The sequence below is a fragment of the Aplidium turbinatum genome, chromosome 14, assembly GCF_918807975.1.
Source record: "Aplidium turbinatum chromosome 14, kaAplTurb1.1, whole genome shotgun sequence".
NCBI lineage: Eukaryota > Metazoa > Chordata > Ascidiacea > Aplousobranchia > Polyclinidae > Aplidium > Aplidium turbinatum.
This window is the reverse complement of record NC_137485.1, coordinates 15,167,703-15,194,673: the sequence shown is the minus strand read 5'-3', so window position 1 is coordinate 15,194,673 and position 26,971 is coordinate 15,167,703. Positions and strand designations below refer to the sequence as shown.

The 26,971-nt window shown below is 37.1% G+C and overlaps 2 protein-coding genes across 2 annotated transcripts; one reads left to right on the top strand and one right to left on the bottom strand.

The window, feature by feature from the left end:
- The first annotated feature begins 444 nt into the window (after positions 1 to 444).
- On the top strand, positions 445 to 7,684 carry LOC145783163 (AN1-type zinc finger protein 2A-like). The gene is made up of 8 exons (XM_082594954.1): positions 445 to 551; positions 1,003 to 1,045; positions 1,615 to 1,798; positions 2,916 to 3,076; positions 3,275 to 3,394; positions 3,579 to 3,630; positions 4,262 to 4,323; positions 5,055 to 7,684. The coding sequence occupies exons 1-8, from the start codon at positions 497 to 499 to the stop codon at positions 5,188 to 5,190; spliced, it is 813 nt and encodes a 270-aa protein (XP_082451080.1). The 5' UTR covers positions 445 to 496; the 3' UTR covers positions 5,191 to 7,684.
- Positions 7,685 to 7,813: 129 nt separating this feature from the next.
- On the bottom strand, positions 7,814 to 26,222 carry LOC145782935 (3-oxo-5-alpha-steroid 4-dehydrogenase 1-like). Its single transcript, XM_082594696.1, has 8 exons — positions 26,113 to 26,222; positions 21,721 to 21,814; positions 21,431 to 21,510; positions 20,697 to 20,785; positions 20,381 to 20,525; positions 12,153 to 12,322; positions 9,798 to 10,053; positions 7,814 to 9,490 (listed from the first exon to the last, which is right to left on the bottom strand). The coding sequence occupies exons 1-8, from the start codon at positions 26,220 to 26,222 to the stop codon at positions 9,424 to 9,426; spliced, it is 1,011 nt and encodes a 336-aa protein (XP_082450822.1). The 3' UTR covers positions 7,814 to 9,423.
- Between the last annotated feature and the right edge of the window lie 749 nt (positions 26,223 to 26,971).

Here is a 26,971-nt window from a genome sequence, read left to right as displayed (position 1 = left end):
ATATCGCTGGCCACACACAACTACAATCAACTTTTCCTCTGATCTTTCTAGGCCTCTAAGCTCCTTTATTTTTCTGCTGATCAAGCATGGCCTACCAAAACTCCTTTTCGGCGGCCAGATTTTTACGCTGAGTAGTGTCTTGTCAGCGTGTGAGAGAGTTTGCTTTGTTCATGAAAAAAGGTTGTGAATGCAAGTGAAAAGAAAATTTTATTGTAAAACTACAAACCCGACTGGAGAAAAAATTTTAAATACCAACGAAGTGGAGAAATGTTGGCCTGTGGAAGCCAGCAAACAAACAGGGCCTACCACTACCAGTGAGGTAGTTGTGGAGGCCATTTAACCACTTTTGGCGGCGATGGCCGTCAGAAGCTTGGAGGCCTGTCTTTCATAAAGCGATAGGTTATGTTGACTTCTATATTTATAATTTATTACATTTTAATTTACAGATTTTGTGACATTGTGAACACTAACACTATCAGTTAGTTTATTTTAAATTATGGAGTTTCCTGATCTTGGCCAACACTGTAGTGAGACGACATGTAACAGATTAGGTAAAAGCAAAGATATTGTTATGGTAATTGTTATTTAATCTGGTGGAAGGAAACCCATAGTAAACCTTTAGTTTAGTGTTGTGATTTAAATGCAAGTTTCTGAAAGTGCTCTTGATTGGGTTGCTAAATCAAAATTTCTTACATGCACTAAATTTGGCTTTTGAAAGTAATCTGTTGATGAAATTTTCAGACAACTGTTTTTTCAGAACATGCACACAAAAAATAATTAATTTATCATATAAACATGATACTTGTGCTATATGATTGTGTTTCATAAAATTTATTTTGTCGTAGACAGTTGGTGCAAACTAATCAGTATGACAAAGTGATACACTGCATTGCATTGGTGGAACTGACACTTTTTATATTTTGGCTCTACAAACCAAGCATGACTTCTAGGCATCCACACTGTAGTTCAGCATATATGCTAATCTTGATTTATTGTTTCCAGATTTCTTACCAATGAAATGTGATGCCTGTGAAAAAGTATTTTGGTATGTTTAATAGTACAAATTTCATGAAATATTTTTATTACAGCAAAACCCACCTATTCAGATTAGTGTTCACCCATTCTAAATACATTTTTTGCAGTTCAGTCAGTAAGCAAAATCAAATTCATTGCATTTTTTGTACAGTGTTGTACCAAGGTGACCCAAAAAGATTCGTACCCATGTTTTATTCGATTTTTTCACATTTGGAACACATCTTGGGAAAGCCATAAATTGACTAAAAATTGACAGAAAAAGCTAAAACTCTGGTCAATGGTCTTCCATAAACTGAATAATGTGTGGTTGTAATTTGAAATAAATAGCTTTTCAATCAAAGTCACAATTGAAATTTTCATGGGTACGAATCTTTTTGGGTCACCCTGTATATACTGTTTTATATATTGTGATCCAGGATGGTTACAATTTCAATACAAACACAGTGCTTGTGCAGAGATGCAAATTTTCATACATGCAATAAGAATTGTTGCCATCGAGTTTATGTATATTGTAGTTGTGGAGATATAGTTGTGCTAACTTAATCTCAATGGAAGAGTTATGCAAAAAAAATTTTACAGCAAGGATCACATTCGATACGACAATCATCACTGCTCATCCGCTTACAAGAAGGACATCCAAGTCCCAGTTTGTCCTCTCTGCAGCCAGCCAGTCCCTGTTCCCAGAGGAGAAACGCCTGATATTAAAGTCAGCGAACACATTGATAGAGATTGTCAATCGGATCCGGCCAAGAAGAAGAGGAAAGTATGTTCCGTTATGATTTGATAGTATTGAAGAGTTATTGTTTGTATAGAAGTAAAAAATAAAGCTGTGTCTTACATAGCATCAAATTTCACCGAGTACATGTCTTTCATGTTTATTTAAAAGCTTTTACATTGAGTGACACTTTTACCAGCTTACATTGAGATTACACTTTTACCAGCACCCGTGGCTTAGTGGACTGGTTATCGCCTTCGGCTCTGGTGCTGGTAGCCCTGGGTTCGATTCCACGTCGGGTCATACCAAAGACTTTACAAAGGGTACCGATTGTGCTCTTTCGTGCGTAACGCAGTGAGGATAAATCGGGTAATAATCTGGTGACATAGCACCCTCTTCCAATATGCCTTGAGCCAGCATGGAAGCAGTACGGCTCATAAAATCACATGGAACCCGGTCAAGTAACCGATGTTGATGCGCAATCTGCTGCAAGCGGAGATAGTGAATGATTACATTAAGTGAAACGCCTATTGTCATGCCTTGATAAACGTTACTATGTTATAAACATCCGAGTTCGATATTTTTGAGTTTGTGTACTGATCAATTAAAATGAAAAAATTATAGTCATACTTTTTGCGATGTAATTTGTTACATGAGTTCACAGTCGAATTTGTGAATCATATATACAACAACAAAAGTGAAACAATGCGGCATGTGATGGCCAAGGAAAATGGGTCTGCTACTATTCGGTGAGTCCGATTCGGTGAGTCTGATTCGGTGAGTTCCTAACCTCTAACCCCTAACTCCTAACCCCTAACCCTAAAACGGCAATGATAATTAGGCCACGGTACCCGATAATTAAAAAAAAAAAATTGAAAAAATCCCCCGTTAAGGGATCGGACTCACCGAATCGGACTCACCGAATCGGGCCATTCCGAGGAAAATAGAGTCAATGTTGATTTTTTGTGCAGTTTTAATTTTGTTTCTCTAGGCTACTCAATGCAAAATATTTTATTTTGTGTTGAAATATTTTTTAACAGCTTTTTGTAGTCTGCTTTGTAGTGACCACTCGAAAAAAGTTCACTTATCTTTTTGTGCCGCTGTCAAATTGATACTACAATACTGTACAATTTCGATGTGAAAAAAATCTTGATGTTCGTTGCAGGCCTATTCTAACAGATGCTCTGTACCGAAGTGTAAACAGAAGGAACTGATGCCTGTGGTCTGTACAACATGCAAGCTTAACTTCTGCCTTCGACATCGTCATCCACAAGATCACGATTGCAAAGGCTTTCAAGGGTCAGGTCGATCAGTTTCCAGTGCCGGGTAAGGCTGAAGTGCTTTTGAAAGTTTCGAGCAGTGTGTTCGACCTTTTGTTGAACTGCCATTTTGTTTTCGGTGTATTTATGGTTCTTTTGCTTTCTGCTTTAACTTTAACCTTCTGAAGACATTGAGCAAATTTATAAAAACTGCCAATTGCATGTGAAAAGATAAGACAGTCTCAAGTTTATGGCTGTTTTCTAGAGCTGCTGCACTGCAAAGGTACCAAGCTTCTACTTCTCGCCAGAAGCAAGCCTCTTCAAAGACTGTTTCCAGTCCACCACAACAAACCTTCTTGAGCGGTATTGGGCGAGATCTGGATCGGTATGTAAATAATTCATGCATTGAGTCGCTGTCGAAAAAACATTTCAAAATTAAGGAACTGTTAATGCTTTTCTCAAAACCAAAGACGCATCGGATTTAACAATGACTGATAATAACCACGTTATAGAATATAGAGCTAACAAGTTATAATATTGTGTTATTGATAAATCGTGTTGTATTTTAGAGAAAGGAGAAAAAGGCAACAAGAAAGTGCAAGAACCATGCAGAATAATATGGTAAGCATCATCTTGGTTTACCTTATAAAAGGTGAACTTTCGCCTAGTGAATTGTGTGGCTGTTTGAAACACTAATATTTTATTTCAATAAAATTTGTTTCGAAATCCAAGCAGTTTTTTGTTGCGTTCAAACCAAAAAAAAAATTCAAGAAAATTTCAGAAATCATAAAGCGTAGTAAAATGCATGGCTTTGTCCCTTGTTCTTTAAAGATTCAAAACGGAATGTTTTTGAAGCTTTAATTTGCAAAAAATGTTTTGATTAGATTTTTTTTTAGTTTTGAATTTATATTTTTTCGACAAAAATTCTTCCAAACAACAACGATAGCTAGAATTTTTCAGTTAACTGTTATGTATAACTTCTTCTTTTTCTGTTAAGCAACTTTTCTGGCATGCGATTCAAACAAAATCATTTGCGAACATAACTCATTTGGCTTGATACACACATTAAAATTTGTTTCACCTCTGTTTTGAACTGATACTGTTTCTTTTGATATAAATACTTCAATCAATTTTCTCTTGAAGCAAGTAAATTGACTCAAAAGGAGCAATTTCATTTTCCGTTTCCCCTTCACCACAAAACAATTTGTGAATCTTTTCAGACTTTAATTCTTTTTTCTTTTGTTTTCAACAGAGTGAGGATGAAGCCCTGGCCAGAGCTTTACAATTATCGCAAATAGAAGGCGAAAATAAGCCGTAAGTGACACCTCAAATACCATTGAACTATTATGTTTTCAAGTAGTCTGCTTTCTCATTGAAGCTTTGACAAGTTTTATGGTAAACCCAGAGTAGGTAGCTGATCGGTAGCTACCAGCTGACAGGTAGCTGACCAGCCAATAGCATCGAGGTTGTCAAACTTTTTTATGTCACTTTGTTCATGACAACTGATAACCTTACTACATTTTACCTTATTTTTGTGCTGTACCATGGATGGGATGAGAAAGCTTTTATTACGTCTGACAATAGAAGGGCTTCTGTTTATCGTAAAATGACAATTGGCACCGATGGTAATTTAATAAACTCTGGTATGACAACCTGCATTGTGCTATTAGCATCAGGCCTGGTTATTCACTGCATTCTCATAATTAATTGTTGATTCAACTACCCGTATACTTGTTTTACACCTAGCCTTCTGCGAAGGCTTTGTTAAGAAAAACAGCTTACTGTTAACCTTGCAACATATGTTCTTCACAACATTTTCTAACTGTCTTGTAGCTGACTGTACCAGTAGCACTACACAACTTTCTGTAATTTTAAAAAGAGTGGAATGTTTAACGCGCTACCAACTACCGCTCTTCTGGTGTCGTGAGAAAAGCAATCGCTGTGAGCCTTCGCATCCCACTCTTTAGATATATCCGTGTTTCATGGAATAGATGATTGCAAGTGTTTCAGCAATGCTGATGATTGAAAATCTTCAACATTTACAGTTTGACTCAAGAGGAGAAAGATCTTGCTCTGGCCCGCCAACTCCAAGCGGAAGAGCAAGAAAACAGAAACAGGGCGAGAGAGCAACAACGACAGCAGAGTAATCGATCGTCGGAATCTTCATGCAAAGTATCATGATCTTTCTGTTGAACGCAGATTACCGTACAATTAAAAGTTGCCATTTTTGGTTGTAAGCAATATTTTGTCAATGAATTTTTTTCGTATGAAATTGAGGTTTGGCTACTTTGTGGTGAAAGACGAAGGAAATGAAAATTGTCTTCAATATCATGAGGTTCTTTCACAATTTTAAATTGAAATGTATAGATCTTTCATTTCAGAGTAATTATTTTTATGTTGTATTGACGTTATACTTTGCAAAATGTCGTTTATTTTGTCGCATATGATTGTCCAAGCATCTAATAAAATGTATTTCTGTTGCTTATCACTACCTTTCTTTATCGCTTGAAGCAGTGGTCCTCTGGTTTAAAGATCCTCTGGGTAAAGCAACGCGATCGATATCACTAAACTAATTTTATGCTGTATCTGTCGAGTGGCTTCCCGCCTTTTTTGTTGTTACTGTTTCTTGCTCCCAACCTTTTTTTAGCCACAGTCAAGAATTGTCAAGTTTGCGGACCGGTAGTAACTTAGTCTTTCAAAAGTATTCCTTATTGAAAATTTTGAAAATGTGTATTTAAGTGCTACACTTTTAGTAGGCTACTTCTAGAATGTGTGCATTCATGTCATGGCCTGTACGAACTTTCTGGAGGTCCGTCAATCCAAGTTTGGGAAACACTGTTTAGTTGAAGGTGTTCGCCTGAAAACATTTGCTTGAGTGGTGGTTTTGTAGCTTTTTTCTTTTCGGCTGCACTGGTGTCGCATTATTGGTGCGCTATCGGTTGAAGTGCGTTTGACTTGAATTCCGAAACCATGTTTCAAATTGTATTTGCCTTTTTTCCTTTACTTTTCTTTAAGTATTATATTTCGTCTATAAATACGAGAAGTAACATCTATCTCTTTCCCACACTATGTGTATCTTGTAATGATCTTTTTTCAATTTTTTGCATATTTAATGCTTTTTAGTACAATAGCAAGTACACTACATTATTTACACCAAGGGTAGGCAACCAGCGGTAGGCTGGTAAGTTCGTTCCACTAAGCAATTCTACAAATGTTGCAACCAATGAATTGAATGATGGACAACTACGACTGAATTACTAGCAACAAATATCGAGTTTTGTTGTGATTAGGCCCGCGTGTCAAATTTAAATGAGTTGTAAGCATGCCATCTGATAAAAATGTTCATCCCCAAACTGAAGTGAAACCAAATGCTGTTATCATTTATTCTGATGCTCTGGCTGCGTTGGCGCAAGTGAAGCACGTTCCTCGTGAGTTTTCTAAGTATAGAATTTTGTATGCTATTTACTGGTCGTCCCTAATGTTCGGTATGGGCCGGGGACTTCTTTTAGCACAAAATAGAGAAAGATTACATTTAACAACATACCGTAGCCTACCCATTCTTTCGCCACCATTTAATTTCAAATGTTACTTTTTGTCAATCCAATTTACGCAATGAGACGGTTTTAGAGATCGTTTCAACAGATCCCGCAGACGCCATTTCATATTTAAGCAGCCCCAAACAATAGTAGACTGTGTCATGAAGGTGCTCACGACTACTGAGTTTGATCTGGATTTACAAACTTGAAATTTTGCCTAATATACAGTAGTATTGTTTGTTCTTCTTGTAATCTCTATTGTGTGGGTTATTGTTATGGTAGGCACTTTAATAGGACAGTTTTCCTTGCGAATCACCTGATTTCAGTCATGCGACTCAGCACGTGATATTCTGACCGATCTACTCGAAAGATTTTTGATACAAAGAAATTTAAGTGAATGTATCGCCACAAGCAGTGTGGCCTAATGGGTTAAGGTTAGGGCAAGGGAATAGTCATTTCGATTGCGTGGGTTCGATTCCCACCCTCTGCTAATGTTCTTTTTTCTTCTGCAACTGAACTGAGTGCAAGAAGGATCTTAATGACTGTAATCAATTGAGTTTATAAGAAAAATTGTCCTATCTTTCTTAACCAATTCGCCGCGGCGCAATGGTGGTAGCTGGTTCGAACGGAAAACTGTCCTATATTAAAGTGCCGACCTATTGTTACCGTACCGCACCGTGGGAGTCACGGGGTACCGGTACCTCCCTATAACAAATTTGATTCCCGATGTTAGTGCTCAAGCCCTAAACACATTTGCGGAATGTTTTTCGTGCCCAGGAAAATTCAGATTAAAGCACGTGTTTAAGAATTACATCCTGTTTCACCATGTAATAAATTTAATTATAGGCTTTTTTTAATTTAAAAAACGTAATACGTTGCTATCTTCCAAACAGGCTACAAAGATAAGTTGTTTTGTCCAATTTCACACGCGACCTATGTTCAAATAATTTATATGTGGGTTCGTTTATTTTTCATGTATTTTGTCTCAGCCAAGTTCTGAATGCGCATACTTTGTTGTATCAACAGTTATTGCAATATTGTCATTTACCGTAGGCCAGTGCATTTAGTTCTTTCGGTGTTAGTAGCTGTACCATTGTGTAAACGTGTTACAAGTATATCAAGTTTTGTAACACCTGTGTGTTGAACAAGCCGTGCTGCTGAACAAGCTTAATTCGAGGTCGCCTAAACCCTAAACTACTCATGTATGGGTTATGTAATAGCGTCGACTTAAGCTACTACAGTAGATTCTATAGTTGAGATTTCTAAGATGGGCTATTTATTTATTTGTGTTTGCATCAGACTTAAGATGGTCCATATTATAATCAATCACACATAGGGAACGTTCAAATATTACGTAACGCCTTCGAGGGGGAGGGGGGTTTATGCAAAGCGTTACGTTAGCGTCACATCGGGAGGGAGGGAGGGGGTTCAAGCAAAACGTTACGTAACGCTTTACAGTACGGAATGGTAGTTTTTTGTGCTGAATTCGTAGTGAAAAAGCGTTACATGGGGGAGGGAGGGGGTCAAAAATTCGGAAAAAAAGCATTACGTAATATTTGAACGTTCCCATAGGCTAGGCAAAAAGCAAAGCAAATACTCAACTCCAAAGAGCTGTCTCATAATGCAGCCTACCATATACAAAGATTAATATTAACAGTCCGTTAACATAAGTTCAAAAACCCATTGGTGGAACATACCTGACAACGTGTTACAAACTGATGCAATTTTTTACAAATGAGAGTTTGAAAATTGTGGTAATCAACAAAAGCAGAAGTCATGCTGCATCGTCTCTGCAGATGAAACAACTTTCTGTAACAAACTTATTGTATCCAACACGTAAGCAATTACTGCTAGATAAAAGATTGTTACATCAAAGTTAACAAGCATACAATAAGAACGAAACAACTCTTTTTTAACGGCAATAGAACATTTAGAAAACCTTGCTGTTAGCATATTGCCAGAACAATAAAACGAGCGTAATTGTCGTTTTGTGTCTCCATCATCAGATAACGCGTGGTTAATTATTACAACATCCAAAATATTTCACAGAGGTCTTAAAGCAGATGCGTTTTCATTTAAATATATAATCGGATTAAAGTCAAGTTTTAACTTCTTGGATTAAAATAAAACACTTGCAGTTTTGTTGCAATTAAATATAATGTCGTGACAAATGGCATAGTTTTGACAAACATTGATGGGTTTCTGGAAACCCTTGACACTTGGTGCAAAAAAACACAAATCATCAACACACGTTATAATGATTAAGACAAGAATTGCCAATAGAGCAGCCAATAGAAAGACTGTTTAATTCGAATGATAGATCCTTCATATACAATGTAAAAACGTGGGGGCTTAAAACACCCCCCTTGTCTGACCCCATTTGAAACATGAAAATCTGCCATGGATTGATTTTACAAAACGTTTCATCAACTTTAATTACGGTATGAGCAGTGTAAAATTATAAAAAGGACATTTTCACAAAAATTCCTAACGTCACCGCAAGATATCACCACATGGATCATTCGAGAGGAGGCACTTTAACATAACCAAGGCATTTTTCCTTGCAAATCAGCTAATTTCAGTCATGTGACTCAGCACGTCTATCGCAAGCGTGTAGGCTAATTGATCATTCGGTAGACCAATGATTGGTCGGTTCCTGGTCAGAGGGACGGGAGAATTCCACGTTTGGAAATTTTTAAGAATCTTTTGACATGAACAAACTAGATTTTTTTTAATTTAGTAGGAACAATTGACGATCGATCGTTGGGCAGAATCACGGTGGCTGACGCCTTATTCATGCAGGGCGAATGATAAAGTGGTGGGTAGGAATGCATCGATTGGAACCAAATGGATTGAAATGCAATTGCTTAAAATTTTGTCATAAGATAAATGGAATCACGGCTTTGCGGTTCTGTGGGTAGTTTTCAAATTTTTTCAAGTAATATCTGCAATAAAACATTCAATTTCACAATTTAGTTTTATGTTTCGGATTCTCACAGGCAGGCTCTTGCAGCAGCCTCATCGAGATAGCTCCATGAAATTTAATTTTGATCTTTGAAACACAGTAGGGTTGCACCAGTGGTAAATCAGGACAACAAGAAAAGGCTATACTTGCACGAATCTTTTTGTAGACTTCTACTTTCCCATGCATGCTCATTTGATGCATTCGAGCTTACGTTAACACGTTTAAGACTAAAATGTAGAACCCACGTGCAAGTTTCTAGTCTGAATACTTATGTAAGTTTAACTCACTTGTGGTAAATTACTCCTCGAGATCCTATGCCCATGGCAGTTGAGAGAGCAAAAGCAGTCAGTGGAAAATGAAAATCTGAAGCAATCGCTAACCCAATCCACTCCACAATTTCACCGAAGTAATTTGCAGCTGAAACGTATTCAAACATGCCACCTCGCGGAATTTTATGGCCACTCTCGTTAGGTTTTCTTAAGTTTCGAAGAATGGAATCGCTGTGCATATTTATCAGAATACCAAAAGTCCAAAGTAGAAGTCCTAAAATATATCAGCAAAAGTTAAAAATTCTGTTTTTGCAACTTTGTTGAGCAGGTTCATTGAGTCCTGTTGTTGAATTATCCGCCGGATCATCCTGCAACCTATAACGTGGCGTACCCCACAAGCTAGTATACTTTGGATGTCGGCTACATCGGTTGCAATTTGTAGGCTATTTTGACATCATATTACATTATGAGGTTGTTAATTTTAAACGAGCTTACTACATTATGAAAACTCGCATTGATGAAGTCTGACAAAAAGTAGCCTACATTCATTCCACTTCAATTTATTTTAGCTGAGTTCAAAATCGCCAAGCAAGAAAAGAAGTTCGTTTTGAAAAACAAAAGTTCTGATTGTCCTACTTTGGTATCATGCACGTTATAGCCTAACGTCCGTGTTTTGTCGCTTCTACCTTTTTCAAGACCTGTGCTATGTTTCTTGTTTGGCATATATTGTTTTTCGTTGTGATGTTCAGAAATAATAACAAACTGATCTGAACTGTAATGTGAAAAAAAAACTTCCTTTTTCTACATCATTAAGATATCGTTGAAGCATCGTAGATATAAATATCATAGATACCTAATGATTAGTTTGCCTAAATTTATTTAAATTGGACGACAAAAAACAAAACATTTTGTCAGTAAATTTAACGAGCGTGTTTGTCAGCAAATTTGACGAATTTGTTTTGTAATTTTAACGAAAATACGATTCCTGCAAGTGCAGTTGGACAAACCATAAAGTTGCAGTTGGACAAGATATGTAAAGAGAAATATTTCAGATATATCAATAGCCTATATCAATAATATTCAGTTCAGCAGGCCATAGCCTTAAGAATAGCCGTAGGCATTTCTCTGTAGAGCAGCGTACTGTTCATACATGAGAGAAATCAAGAGCTATAGTCGAAGGAGCGCCACTCCGCAATCGATGGCTGGTCCTTAAGAGTCTTGCCAAAGACACAGCTACATAGCCTACTCTTGAGCGGTGTCTAACCGGCGGCCTCTCGAACATCGAACTATTGTTCTCACCACTCGGCTATGCAGCGGAGGCAATATATTTCAATTTTATTACGAGTTAATTGATTGCGTAAATTTTCGGCAGCATTGGCCGAGTGGTTAGCGCGTTGAGCTCGCAGTCGAGAGCCTGCATGTTCGACTCCAGCCACCCGCACTTGCTGTTGTTTCTCTGGGCAAGAAACTTTACGATAATTGCCTCTACCCAGTGATCGATTTCGAGTAATGGGTAGTAACTTACCAAATTTAAGTCATAAGTAGAGTAGACAACCGGAAACAGACATTGCAGTCGGCTGCAGCGTGGGTCAGGTGTACGTCGGAAGGCGTACACCGATGCATAGCGCTCAAGTCCGCTTTCCCGCAATGCAGGATAAAGATAATAACATCTTTTGTAATAGGCTACGCCAGAGGTGGGAAAACTACGGCCCGCGGGCCGCATGCGGCCCGTGACTACTTTCTGTGCGGCCCACGAAAGCCTGAAGCAAATATATAATAAAATAATCCTAAAATTGCTTGAAAATTTTAATTACTACAATGACTTAATTAAACTTTTTCTTCATATATTTCATCTTGATAAAGATAAATTATAGTCTTTTTGTCGCATTGTAGTAAGTTTGTTTCCCCAGCCACATTGTGTTCTTGCATGAATGAATTGCTAATATTAGTGTCAAAAAACAGCCGGTTACATCACAATTGAAATTTCTGACTTCGTTCTGTCGCATCATGAGACTTTCTTTTTCGTTTTAGTTTTTCTGATTATGTTAATTCGCTCACAGATGTATCCTGTTTAATTCGCTCAAAGTGCGTCTGGCAAAGTGTTATCTTTGATGTGGGTTGTATTCAAATAAATAATTGAGACAAACTTTTTTCATGTCTTATATGTAATACATGTACTGTATAAAAATATCCGTTTCTTTTGTCACTTTAAAAATAAATAAAAGCTTGTGTTTTAAGTTTGACTATTTTAGATTTGACGTTTTGGCTTATAATCTTAATTATATTATACTGCGGCCCTCGAACAAATTCAGATTCTGAATGCGGCCCTCGAGATAAAAAGTTTTCCCACCCCTGGCTACGCTGTTGGCTTACCAGTAAAACATTGCTTTGAAAGTAACCATTTTTCGGGAAGTTTGCCGAATGATATTTCATATTTTGCAATGGTAAATCCATTTATTCCAGTAAAAATGAAAGCACAAATCACAATTTGAAGGGGAAGTGGAGTAGCCTTTTTACTCATTAACAAAGAGTAAATGAAAGACCTGCAACAAGCAAAAACAAACCAAGTTAAAACTTGAAGATTTCCGTTTTTCTTAAATTACTTCCTTTTTGCTAGAAAAAGTGATAGGGTGGTGCTTGATGAATAGTCTATAAATAATAGAAAACTGGTTTTGGTAGACTATGAATGATTTTTTGTTGGCAAATGTTGACTTTCTTTGTCGTTTGATGTCGATTGAACTAAGGCAGTAGGCTATTATATTTGATAAAATAAAATATTTCAAAGGTTTTAAGTTTAGGTATTGTGGGGTAACAATAGCATCTTGCGCCACCATGGAAACAATTAAACAAATTATATAATCGACTACTACTACGTAATTATTAGGGCCATTTTTATATGACCTTAAAAAATCAATAATATGACTTTATTTTTTGGAAAATATGACTTTATATGACTTTATGTGAAAATCGTTTATTTTTACATGCGAACAACGTCACTCACGGAACTAAAGAGTAAAACATACGCAACATAACAGTAGGCCTAATACACATCCATTTTTATTTTAAACCACTGTTGTAGTACAGTTTCATGTAGTGTGGAATGTTAGAGTCTTTGAAGTTACGATTTGGACGTAAAAATGACTTTAGTAAGGAAAATGAGCGCTCCACAGACGCTGATGTGGGTTGACACTTTTGCAGTTTTGCATAAAGCGTTGGTGAAATGTCTTGTCTTTGTAGCTCCATAATTGTTTCACATCGTTTTTGTCCAATCGCTTCTTAATGTAATTTTTGAGCTCAAGTGGATCTTTTCCGAAATCAAGGGCATTTAGATCAGCATGGGCCTCTTTGATGGTGTACGTACAACTTTCCATTTTGAGTATTAAGTTTGAAATATTGTTGTAGTGGAGGCATATTTCTGTTAACTGACTAGTCAACTTTGGATCGTTGACTGAAATTTTGACGCTCTTTACAATAACTCCTTCACCTTCCCATGCATTGACTATTTCTTTCACTTGTGGAAGTCTCTCGGCATAATATTGAGCAGCATTCAACTAGCTACCCCAACGAGTAACTATGGGCTGTGGTGGTATGCCACATGAATCAAAATCGGCAGCTCTGCTTCTGTTCTTGGAGATACTTGCTTTCACTTTTGCAATCAAATTGTCTACTTCGGGGTAGGAGGCTTTTATTTTCAAGGCGCAAATGTGCAGTAGATGCGCAACACATGTTACATGCAGCAGTTTGTTTAGGATATACCTCTTTTAAGACTTTTCCAGTGCAGCACATGTAAGCTGCTGCGTCAGATATCAATAAATTCACTTGCTCTCTGTTAATTTTGAGTTCATTTACCACATCGTCAAGTTCATGTATTATCTTCTGACTATTTGGCGATCTGTCTAGCACAGAGCATTTAACCAGAAAACAAGATTCATGCTTGTCCAGTGTACCACAAAGCGTGTGCAGAATTCTTTTGCCTCTTAAATCTGTTTCATCCATCACAAAAAACAATTCTTTTTCACTCAATTTATCCAGCAGTTTTTGATTGTCTGCTTCACTCAATTCAAATACTTTTTGGCGACAGGCTGATTCAGAGGGTAGGCTACAGTTTTTCCCAAATCTACAAACAACTTTCTAACTGATGGATGTTGTACTTTTACCAATGGAATGTCACTTGATGCAAATGCCCGAACAAGTTGACTGGGTGAATGAATGAATAAATTGCCTTACTTTCTTAGTGCTTAATTGCTTCACTGCTTAAATTGGTACTTTTTATTTAAAGTATACAACGGTATGACTTTATAACTCAAAAATATGACTATATAACTTAAAAAGCTGATTTATGACCTAACCAGGAAAATATGACTTTATATGACTTCATAACTTTCTTAATATACCTCATAGGGATGCGGTTTTTGCGTTAAAATTGATTTCACGACTTACTGATGCATAGAAAAAAATATGACTTTAATGACTTTAAATGGCCCTAGTAATTATACTAATGAAGAAACGTAGGCTACTATGTAAATTTAAATAGAATAAAGAACAAAGAGTCGATAACTTTTATCAATTGAAGTAGGCCTACTAGGACTTTTTGTAGTTAAAGCACCAGGATTTTGTTGAGTTTATCTATAACTTTCCATTAATATTCCAGCTCAGTGGTTCTTAACCAGGGTTCGATTGAACCCCTGGGGTTCGACCAGGGATATCTAGAACAACGGGATTGCTGACTCTGTTTTGAAGTGGACAATAGGAGGGTTACTGCATCGTTACTGCATCATTACTGCACAAACTAAACTGTGGATTTCTCAACATACAACCCATTTCTTGTTTTTAAAATGATGCTTGAAGATGAAATAATTTAAAAAAAGCAAAAAAAAAATTTGAAAATGTGGCCGTTTTTCCCCAAACCGCCACCAAGTGGTGAAAAATACACAAATTTTAAACACAAATATTTTTAATATCACTTACTGGACTTGAATCAAATTTTAACAGAATGTTTATAAGTATCAAGACTGAAGCTCTATGGAAGGCAATGAAGATATTTTGAGAAAATAAAAAGTTATTCGAATTGTTGCATTTTTTCAAAAATTTTTGATCCCCGGACATGAAACAAATGGGTGCCAACAGCATCATGTAAAAAATTTCCAAAACTCTTTGACCAGAGGCTTTGCATGTTTACTTTGTCTGATAGTGTTAAAAGTTTGAAAGCGATTGGCAAATAAATGAAAGAGATATTTGGGATTAAAATTTGGTACTTGATCAAAAATTACATTTTACGAAAAACAACAATAAACATTTTCAACACCTTAAAGCCTCCTTTATCATTAGACCCTTTTTTGCCTCTGCTTGGGTTTGTAATTTTTTCTTAAGTGCTTTTAATGTGTTTCTCCTGGCCTTGGAGGTGTCAAAGCTTCTTTTTCTTGATTTGTCAAGTCAAAACTTGTCAAGTATTTGGCAAATTTCTGAATATGCAGAGATTTTGCCACTGTCTTGTTTTCCTAATTTTTTTTGCTGAAGTAGAAGGTTGGCAAAAAGGGCTTTGATCTTCTATTGTTGGATGGCTTTCTGGTGTTACAGGAAAGGTTACACTTGTGTTACAGTAACAGTTCATCAAGTCTACCACCATTGTTAGACTTACGACCAACCTTATCCAACTTTCTTTGTTTAGCAATACCACGAAATTGAATTTTCTTACTTCTTTTCGTGTTTTTTTTTATTTCCTATTTTTGATGACTAAAACTTGCCCAAAAGTGATGCAATAATCAATTAAATATGAAAACTAAAGCTGTGTTCAATACTCAATAGTCTTGGATGACTAACAGCAAAAGTTTGCTTTAAAATGATGATCTTAAGTTATAGACAAGGCCCGCCATTAGTTGTTGCTATGGGCGTTGCTAGGAAAGATGCCTAGGAGTGCCCACTTTCAAGACCTTATTTTAGCTTCACAGCAGGGGTATCTAGAAAAGGCGAATTCTCAACAGCGTAATTGACACGCGCTTTCGTCTTTTTCATTTTCGGGCGTTAACAGAGCTGACCCTTCTAGTGTCCATCGCTTTATCGAAATTTGCAAACTCAGCAATCCCGTTGTTCTAGATATCCCTGGGTTCGACTTAGTTTAAGCTGTTTCAGGGGTTCGGCGCGAACGTCCTCTGAAACATTAACACACGGCTTACTGAATAGCATAATATCAGTGAATATTTTTGAAAAATATTGGCCAGCCGAGACTTGATTGCGGCTTACGTGATCGTAAATAAACATCTGTGTGTTTGATGCGTGATGAAGGGGAGAGAGGGGCTAAAAGTCACAAGGGTAAGTTGTCACAAGCCTGATTTTAGCGCACCCAATGTAGGAAACTACTTTCTGGCGTTATAAAAAGCGAGTACTACTTCCTTGGTTACACATTGAGATCGGCCATGTTGTTTTAAGCAACAGAAGTGAACAGAATCTGGACAATAACCTGTAGTGATTTTCTGCTTCTTGCGAAAACGAATTGCCCAAGGTAGGTATTTTGATATAACTTAAACGTTTCTGAATATATACGGAATCTTTTTGTTTTTGTTAGTAGTGACAAATGTCAGTAATATATGGATGAACTTATCATTTAAAATGCTGAAGCATGTTGACCAAAATTTGGAATTTTGAAACTAAAGATGCTTTGGGGTAAGTTGTCACATGGTGTGACAACTTACCCCGAGGATCAATACTAATACTTCATTAATCATCTTGTTTCAATCAGAGTGTAGGCTATTTCTGTAAATTCTGTTATAATTAGGGTAAACCTACTGTATTACCAATAATTCTTATTTTTTTCTTTAACGTATAAAACCAGTAGGCCTACCGTAACTTATATCTTTGCAGATGCGTAACCACCTAAGGAAAATTGAACGTAGACGGTATTCGAAAAACGCGACGGAGGCTGCTGCAGAAGTGGTTGTGAATGGTGGCCTGAGCATCAGAAAATCTGCTAGCAACAAGTCTTTATATTCCAATCTATAAGGCTAACAATAACAACCTGAAGGACGTCCAGCTTGGTTATACTTCTCACCGCCAAGTGCTGACCACAACTATATGGAGGATAGTTTAGCAGAGTCCAGGAAAAGGAAGAAGGGAAAATCCGAGATATAGCCTACACAGACTCACCTGTTATGAAAAAGATGGCAGAAGAAAAGTATAGCGAAAAAAAAGAGAAGAAAACAGCCGCTAAAAGAGTGATATAGTTTCAAAAGAAGACCAAGACTCCAGCACCAGAATCATCAAGTGAGGGCAATAAAAGCTGAGATGAAAAAGCCTTGTGCGATGATACCACCGATGAAGACTCAGATGATGAAAGTTGTGTCCAGACACCACTTAGTCTTGATAACATAGATATTGACGACCACATTCTTGTGAAATTCGAAAGTGATCGAGCCACACAATATTACGTTGGGAGAATTTTAGAAGTCATCGAAGATCAGATTAGATCAAACTTCATGCGGAAAAAATGCCTTGATAAATTTGGAAACATGCAGTTTCATTTTCCTGAAAATCCTGATACTTACCTTCACCACTAGAGGATGTTGTCTTCAAGCTTCCAACTCCAGTTTGTGGACGAACAAAACGAGGAGAAAACTTGTTTAGCTTTCACTGCTCTCAATTATCTGAGTACAATGTGCAGTAGTTTTGGACTCCACACAAAAGCCAATTAAGTAACAACAAATAGGCTACCATATTTGTAAAGTGAATGCTATGTATATTTGGCTTTTTAATGTAGCCTATCTGTATTATCTTATTCATTCCATTGTACTGTATCTGAAATAAACTTTATGCGTTACAAACTGCATGTGACAATTTACCCCAAGGTTTGTGACAACTAACCCCGAGGCGGGGTTAAAAGTCTCACCCCAGTGCTCATTCAAAATGTTGAAAAATTTTGATATAGAATATAGTTATGTGGTATATTATATCATATGTACTTCAAGTACTCGAAGTATGACAGTAGGCTACACCTTAGTTTGTAAATGTTTATGAAATTCCCACCCAGGGCGTGTAGATGGTTTAATTAGTAAATCTTGTGACTTCTTGCCCCACCTTCCCCTAATGATGCCATCTGCATGTAACACAGAATGCAAAAAGATATATTTTTACCTGACATTGTAAAAACAATCGGTAAGAAAAACTTCATTTTCTCAACACATGAATTTCCTCACGTTTGCTTTTTACACGGAACGGCAGAAGCAGGGCTCTCACTTTTGAGGAAATTTAGTTCTATTTTCAATTTTTTTTCAACAACAGCAGATATAAACACTAAACAGTCCATATACTTGGATGACATCAACGAGCTTCAAGAAAGCGAGGTGCAAAAAAGAAACTTCAACACAACAAATCTTCAAACGTTTTGTTGCCAACAAATCGAAAGCTATCTTCGTATTACAAAAGTTGCCCTTGAAGTTCTTGTGCCATTCGTACCGTAACTACTTGTTTATGAGAGCATTCGTTTTCTATTCTGGTGGATGTTAAAGCGAAAAAACGAAAACGACATGAGAATTGCTGTTTCCAAGATAGGCCTAAGCCTCGAATCTCACTGTTGGTCACAGAAAAACAACAACAGAAGTCTCATTGACACAGTAGCCTAATGTAGCCTATTACTATTAAATGTGGTAGATTTTTGTTTTTGTGATTCAGCGAAAATTTGGAGTTCAACGAAAGCTTGCAGATTAGCGTAGGCTAAGGGTTCGGCAGGTTAACAAAGGTTAAGAACCACCAGGCCCGCAACCAGCAAATATTTTCGGGGGGGGCATTTAATTTTTATCAAAGAACAAACATTAAAATGATGCATTGTGACATTTTTATGTTAATGTCCACGCCCATTGATAGAGTGTGTGGCACTACCATGTTACGGTTCAGTGGTCATAACTTATGCCAATCACGTTTTTGTTTAGTACAGCATTAAAGGAAACTAGCCTTTGTAACCTTTTCTCATTGAGCTATGTCTACCCAAGGAAGAAAATTACGATAATACAGTAATATGTTCAGCGATTACAAATAAAATACAACATCTGTAGGCTACGAACTGCATTGGCACGACTGGAGTCATAAATTAATCGATAACATATGTTTACATCAACATAAACAAACAGATACATATGAATAAACTCAACACGGTAATTACAAATTACAATCCTGAAACATTTTGTTGGCTCAACAAGATTTTATGTTTCAGATTTACAAATGCCTAAGCCCAACTGAGTAGCTTATTCACCACGCTATCGCAGCTGCTTTTGATCTCGAATTATTTAGTTGTTTTTAAACGCTTTTTATGGTGATGATGGATGCTGAAATTATGTATAGGCTACGCTAACGAAACAGATAATGAGGATGCCAGCCTAATTTATCGAACAAAATCGTTAGCATAGCTTCCAACCAGCGTAGCCTACTTTCGGTTTCGATAGTCTACACTCTACAGTATGGCTTCTTCTCTTCTTCTTCTCTCGTTTGACTTGTAGTAGCTTAGATTGGCAATGCCTCCTCGTGCAGCCAAGATACGGTAGTTGGGTCCAGTTGTCGAATACCAGTGATTCCACTTCGGGGCCGTAAGATGGAACATTCGTGGAGTATGTGTTGCATTGTTTGTTCTACCGCTCCGCAGACACATATCGGCGAATTATGCAACCCCCACCTAAACAGATTAGCTCCAGTGCAGCCAAAGTCACATCTGATCCTGTTCAATGTGACCCATGCCTTTCTTGAGAGGTCTGCTCCAGGAGGGATGGAGAGTGCTGGTATAACTGAAAACTGGGGAGGGATATGTGGCAGCTCGTTCCATTCCTGGGCCCATGTTTCCATGCAGCTGAAGTTCTTATCCACAAGTTGTGTAGCATATCGATGGAATGGGCGCCTTGATGATAGGCGTTGAGGTCTGACTGGTCCATTTGTTTGGGAGTGACTGTGGAGAAGGTGTTGAGGATCGAGTCTCGCATGCAAAGCCAGTTTGTGAGAGGCTTCTTCCCTACGGACATGAGCAGGAGCAATGCCAGCCAAAGTTGGCAGATAAGCAGTAGGTGTGGGGCGGAGACAGCCAGTGATGATGCGCAAGGTGTCGTTAATGCATACATCCATCTTTTTTGTGTGTCTGCTGCGGTTCCACACAGCTGAGGCATATTCGGCTGAGCTGTAGATTAAGGCTAGTGCACTTGTACGCATAAGGTTGATGCTCGGGCTCCCCATCCTGTTCCTGCTAGGCTTCTCAAGAGGTTATTTCGCAAGGTAACCTTGGCATGGAGTGACTCGATGTGGGGTCTGTAGGTCAACTGCCGGTCAAGTTTTACTCCAAGGTAAGTTGTTTTTTTTTGCAATATATGGTAAAGGATTTCCTTTTAGCGAGACAGACAGTTAACGCTGAGATTCCCGATTATTTACAATAACATATGTTTATGGCTGTACATATGTTATGGCTGTACGTGTACGACGTACGTCTATTAATAGTACATTTCATACTGCATAAAACGCTTAAAAAATTTGAAAAAATTTCGGGGGGGGCAAATGCCCCCAATGCCCCCCCCTGGTTGCGGGCTTGAGAACCACTGTTCTAGCTTTAACAGATCCTACACTCATAAGCTGCTCACCTGTAAAAATAGTGGAGCATAAACAAGCTAATCAAAATACAATTTGCCATTTCCATAGTTTCAATGCCACTTTTCCATAAAATGTAAAGGGGCACAAAAAAGGAAGGACTTTCTTGAATCATCCAACCAAGACGTGCATTGACAGCTGTTAAAAATAATTGCATCCACTTTAATACCAAAAGATAGCGCTGATCAAGAAGACAAAAGCAAAGTTGCTTAAAATCAAATGCATTTAGCCTGCACTGTAAGTTGAACAATGTAGGCCTAATCCAACTAAAATTGTTACACATTTGTTTTCAAATGGTTGTCAACGTACTTATCTTTGATGAACTCGCAATCTTTCCATATGTAGGAGCTTTTCTTGCCACAGCTTGAAGTAATGGAATCAAGCTAACTGCACAAAGACTAGAGGACAAAAGATAAAGTACATTCAATTCATCCATAGCTTGATGGCCAAATTAGATCTAGGCTATGTGCTGTGTCGAAACAAACAAAATATAAAATACAACCTCTACTAAGATATATTCACACTTCAAAAATCGAGTTAGTCTATTCTGCAGTGTTAAAAACAACATTAGCCTACGACAAAGTAGATTAGCCTACACTTAAAATTCCTATAGCCAACCAAAAGACTTCTCAATCCTTCAAAACTTACAATAAACTCTTAAAACATGTTAGTAGGCTAGTTTTCAGGTCTGTTTTAGCTTGTTTGATTAATACACGATAAGTTAGCAAAACTTTGTTTTGATTATGTAATAAGCTTATCATGTCGTTAATCTGAACACTAAAAAAGCTTGAGTGTTCATCAGGACAATTATCGTTTCTTGCACTAGTTGTAACGTTCATCCGATGAAAGTGAAAGTAAAAGCAATAACAAACAGGGAGATTTATTGCTTCACTGACGTTTCATCTAGTGCTAGAAACGATGTCGTTAATCGTTAACTAGACTTAGACTTTAGACTTTAGAGCATATGTCCTCAAATAGGTCAGCAAAAACTTTTAAATTTGCAACATGTATAATTGATAAATAAATTAAGTACCGGTACCTACAATACATCACAGTCATTAACTTTGTTGTTGGTTTTGTTACTGTATTTCTTTTTCACAATATCATTCATTTCTTCTGCATTCTGACAAAAAAAATAAATTGCATTGAATTGAACTACACTGGTCTAAAAAAAAACTCAAAGTTGATTTAACGTAGAAAACCGTTTTAGGGTAATTTGAGGACGCTTAATCAAACAATGAAATCAGTTCTTTTAAGTCAGATCAGGTTTTCATACAATTTCAGAATTTACTTTTCCGTAAGCTTTTTCATGCAAATGACGTCATCAAGTTACCTGCACTCCAGCTTCTCGTAGAAAAAATTTAATTTCAATCTGTCGTTGTATCGTTTTGTTGTAATTGATCAGAAACATGCACAATGGTAAGCGACTAGAAAAAGAGATTGACAAATAACGTAATTTCACTTTAGATCCTAACCGGTTGGACTAACTTACAGCATAGTTAATAAATATACCAAATAATATATTAATAAATATAATAATAATATAAAAAAACAATGAAAACTATCAATACTACAAAAAAGTGCTCAATGCTAAGCAAAAAAGCAAAGCAGAGCAAATTAAATCAAATATAGTTATTACTATCTGAAGCCTTTACAAATTGTTTCACCTAACGGATCATCAGAAGGTCTGTAAAAACATGTAAACAGTAAAGGATCGATAATTCTGAAAAGATATTAAATATTACAACTGTAATTTAATCTGCCAAAAAAAATCTCTAAACCTGTACTTCCTGAGGAGATATTAAATATTACAACTGTAATTTAATCTGCAAAAAAAACCTCTAAACCTGAATTCCTGAAAAGATATTAAATATTATAACCGTAATCCAATCTGCAGAAAAAACTCCAGAACTACTAAGGACAGCCTCCATCCGCCACGATAAAGTTTCAATCAATTTGTCCCAATGGAAACCAAGCAACTGATGGCAACATCTATGACATCACAAAGAAGCAAAATGCTTGTTATGATCGGCGCATCCTGTAGTAATCTGAACAGAATGAACAAAAATTGTTTTTAAACCTGTAAAAATTAAATGAGATTTACAACCTGTAAAAATGAAATGAAATTCAATTTTTTCAAAATTATAACCTGTAAAAATCCCAAGGAATTGTGATGATGTAACCTGTAGTGTCCTGAACAAATGAAATAAAATCTGTTTATAAACCTGTAAAAATTAAATGAGATTTATAGCCTGTAAAAATCAAATGAAATTTTAAAAACCTGTGAAAATCAAAAGGAATTTATTTTATTTTGAAGTACTTGAGTTTAAATTTGTTTCTATGACGACATTTGCCGACCAGTTCCGAACGCTTGTTCAAAAGGTGGCCACTATCAGCCTTCAGAATGGCCAGCTTTTCAGCCAAACATAGGCCACAATTGTTACGACCACCACCACTATAAGGCCGAGCACAGCTGTGGATGGACCAAGTTATTTTAGGATCAACACCCTTGTCCTTAAGGTCCCAAACTGCCTTAGATAGTTCGGTACTGTTTCGTTTAGACCTATCCATGAAGGTACATTTATGGTTGGAAAAACGTTTTTTAAAAGTAGTTTCACAACAACCAATGTAATTAAGAACCTTCGGGCTGTTATCAATGGTAGCTTTGTAAACAATGGCCTTCTGCAAGCATTGCCCATTCAAAGGACATTCTAGCCTCACCCTACAATTGCAACCAGGCTGCGATGGTATATTATCAGCCTGCAATATTGCTTTATTGTGGGAGGATATGACGCTTGCAACATTCGGAGTACAACTGTAGCTCAGCTTAATAGTATTACGGTTGAATATTTTGTGCAATCTATGATGGGGTGGAAAGTGTATGGAAACAAGTTTGAAAAATTCCTTACCAATATTGCTATCAACCTGCAAGCTGAAAGGAGGGTTAAACCATAAAATTTTCCGGCTCCTTTTCCTAGATGTTCGTAAGTTATTAGCAGGGTTGTAGCAAACTCTCTCCGCAAAACCACTTTTCAAAAGGGCATCGTTATAAACAGATGCGGTCTTATCAAATTCATTTTGGCCAAATGATGTGGCGGACAATCGCTTTGAAATCATAGTCGGGATTTGTCTCTTAGTGGCCTGGATCTGTTGATATCAGCATATAAATATCTGATATCAACAGATCTCTCCGGATCTGTTGATATCAGCAGATAAAACTACTAACTTGTACAAAGTTAAAACCCAGGATTATAAAAAATTACTTAATGATAATGTATCGGCAAAATACAAAAAGGTGAATCCTGCTATCAGTGACACAATCAATACTGAGGCTAAAAAGATTGCCAAGGCGTTAAAGGTTGATGATCGGGTTGAAAAAGTATCAAGCAACCCAGCGTTTATTACGCTAAAAGATCATAAACCAAATTTTACATCGAACCCTAAATGCAGGTTGATTAACCCTTCCAAGTCCCAGATTGGCCGTATAAGTAAACAATACTTGGACTCTATTAACGTAACCATCCGTGATGCATCACGACTGAATCAATGGAAAAACACAGACTCTGTGTTATCCTGGTTTAAGGCTATTCCATCTAAACGTCAATGCACCTTTATGAAATTTGACATTGTTGATTTTTACCCATCCATTACGGAGGAACTTTTGTGTAAAGCAATTGAGTTTGCCAAACCATTTATGGATTTGGATGATTGTATCATACAAACAATTTTCCATGCTAGGAAATCGTTGCTTTTTGATGGTGGTGAAACTTGGGCTAAGAAAGATGGTTTGTTTGACGTTACAATGGGCTCATTTGATGGTGCTGAGATTTGTGAGTTGGTCGGCTTGTTTCTTTTGAACGAACTTTCTGCTATTGTTGACAGAGACATGCTTGGCTTATATCGTGATGATGGTCTGGCTATTTTGCGTAATTTATCCGGCCCTAAGATTGATCGTTTGAAAAAGAATGTCATTCAATTATTTAAACAACATGGCTTAAATATTACTATGGATACTGGTCTAATTGAAACTGATTTTCTTGACGTCACTTTGAATTTGCTATCTGGTAAATTCTGGCCTTATAGAAAACCCAATAATGATCCAATTTACATCCATGCCCAGTCCAATCACCCACCCAACATTAAGAGACAAATCCCGACTATGATTTCAAAGCGATTGTCCGCCACATCATTTGGCCAAAATGAATTTGATAAGACCGCATCTGTTTATAACGATGCCCTTTTGAAAAGTGGTTTTGCGGAGAGAGTTTGCTACAACCCTGCTAATAACTTACGAACATCTAGGAAAAGGAGCCGGAAAATTTTATGGTTTAACCCTCCTTTCAGCTTGCAGGTTGATAGCAATATTGGTAAGGAATTTTTCAAACTTGTTTCCATACACTTTCCACCCCATCATAGATTGCACAAAATATTCAACCGTAATACTATTAAGCTGAGCTACAGTTGTACTCCGAATGTTGCAAGCGTCATATCCTCCCACAATAAAGCAATATTGCAGGCTGATAATATACCATCGCAGCCTGGTTGCAATTGTAGGGTGAGGCTAGAATGTCCTTTGAATGGGCAATGCTTGCAGAAGGCCATTGTTTACAAAGCTACCATTGATAACAGCCCGAAGGTTCTTAATTACATTGGTTGTTGTGAAACTACTTTTAAAAAACGTTTTTCCAACCATAAATGTACCTTCATGGATAGGTCTAAACGAAACAGTACCGAACTATCTAAGGCAGTTTGGGACCTTAAGGACAAGGGTGTTGATCCTAAAATAACTTGGTCCATCCACAGCTGTGCTCGGCCTTATAGTGGTGGTGGTCGTAACAATTGTGGCCTATGTTTGGCTGAAAAGCTGGCCATTCTGAAGGCTGATAGTGGCCACCTTTTGAACAAGCGTTCGGAACTGGTCGGCAAATGTCGTCATAGAAACAAATTTAAACTCAAGTACTTCAAAATAAAATAAATTCCTTTTGATTTTCACAGGTTTTTAAAATTTCATTTGATTTTTACAGGCTATAAATCTCATTTAATTTTTACAGGTTTATAAACAGATTTTATTTCATTTGTTCAGGACACTACAGGTTACATCATCACAATTCCTTGGGATTTTTACAGGTTATAATTTTGAAAAAATTGAATTTCATTTCATTTTTACAGGTTGTAAATCTCATTTAATTTTTACAGGTTTAAAAACAATTTTTGTTCATTCTGTTCAGATTACTACAGGATGCGCCGATCATAACAAGCATTTTGCTTCTTTGTGATGTCATAGATGTTGCCATCAGTTGCTTGGTTTCCATTGGGACAAATTGATTGAAACTTTATCGTGGCGGATGGAGGCTGTCCTTAGTAGTTCTGGAGTTTTTTCTGCAGATTGGATTACGGTTATAATATTTAATATCTTTTCAGGAATTCAGGTTTAGAGGTTTTTTTTGCAGATTAAATTACAGTTGTAATATTTAATATCTCCTCAGGAAGTACAGGTTTAGAGATTTTTTTTGGCAGATTAAATTACAGTTGTAATATTTAATATCTTTTCAGAATTATCGATCCTTTACTGTTTACATGTTTTTACAGACCTTCTGATGATCCGTTAGGTGAAACAATTTGTAAAGGCTTCAGATAGTAATAACTATATTTGATTTAATAAATAATTTAGGTATATTTATTAACTATGCTTACAGCTTACAGCTGGCAGCATCCTGTAGCTTACTTGGTGATCAGGTAAGGCAGTGGTTCCCAACCTGGGGGTAAATTACTCTCGGGGATAATATGCAATACTTTGGGGGATAATGCGGCAACACCATAAATGTTGTTCTCCATTACAAGCGATCACTGCAAAAAAAATTTCACCTGAAGTGAGAGCTGCAGTAACAAGCGATGGTTGCGACCAATGGCAGCTCATACAAAAGGCTGAAAAAGCTTTTGTTTGTTACGTCGCAATGCATTTGGTATTTTTGTGGCATATAGTATTATTCCACTAGGCTAGCTACCACCATAGTTAATGCTACCACAGTTGCCAGTCCCGCGATTTTCCTGCGGAATTGGGCTAGAACACACTAAAATAATTTTTTTTCTTGCAGTAATTGTTTCTAAAAACTAACTGAAAAGTAATGAATCCGGGACTACAGGTAATGAATAAAACGATATAACTAGTAGCATAATGGTTAAGTTTTTTTACGAAGTGAGTATTAAGGGTAATATGCTATAATCGCTACGTTTATTTGGGTAACGGCTCGAAAAAGTTTGGGAAACACTGAGGTAAGGTCTTTCTCTTCCTATCACTCTCATTTTAGGATTTAAAGTAGCCTACCACCAGTGTATTGCTGTGATATCTTGAGAAATACATGAACAAGTCGCGTAAAAGGCCTGTGTCGGTTGCGTTTGTGGACATCCAAAACGCCTTTGGCAGTGTCCGGCATGAATGCATAGCCGAAATCCTAAGTCCTTTCGACTCCTCTACAGATTTTATTGAGTGCATCTCTGACATATACGTCGGAAACACCTGCACCGTCCGTTGCGGCAACGGTGAAACCGATCGTATTCATGTGGGGCTGGGAGTCCGCCAGGGC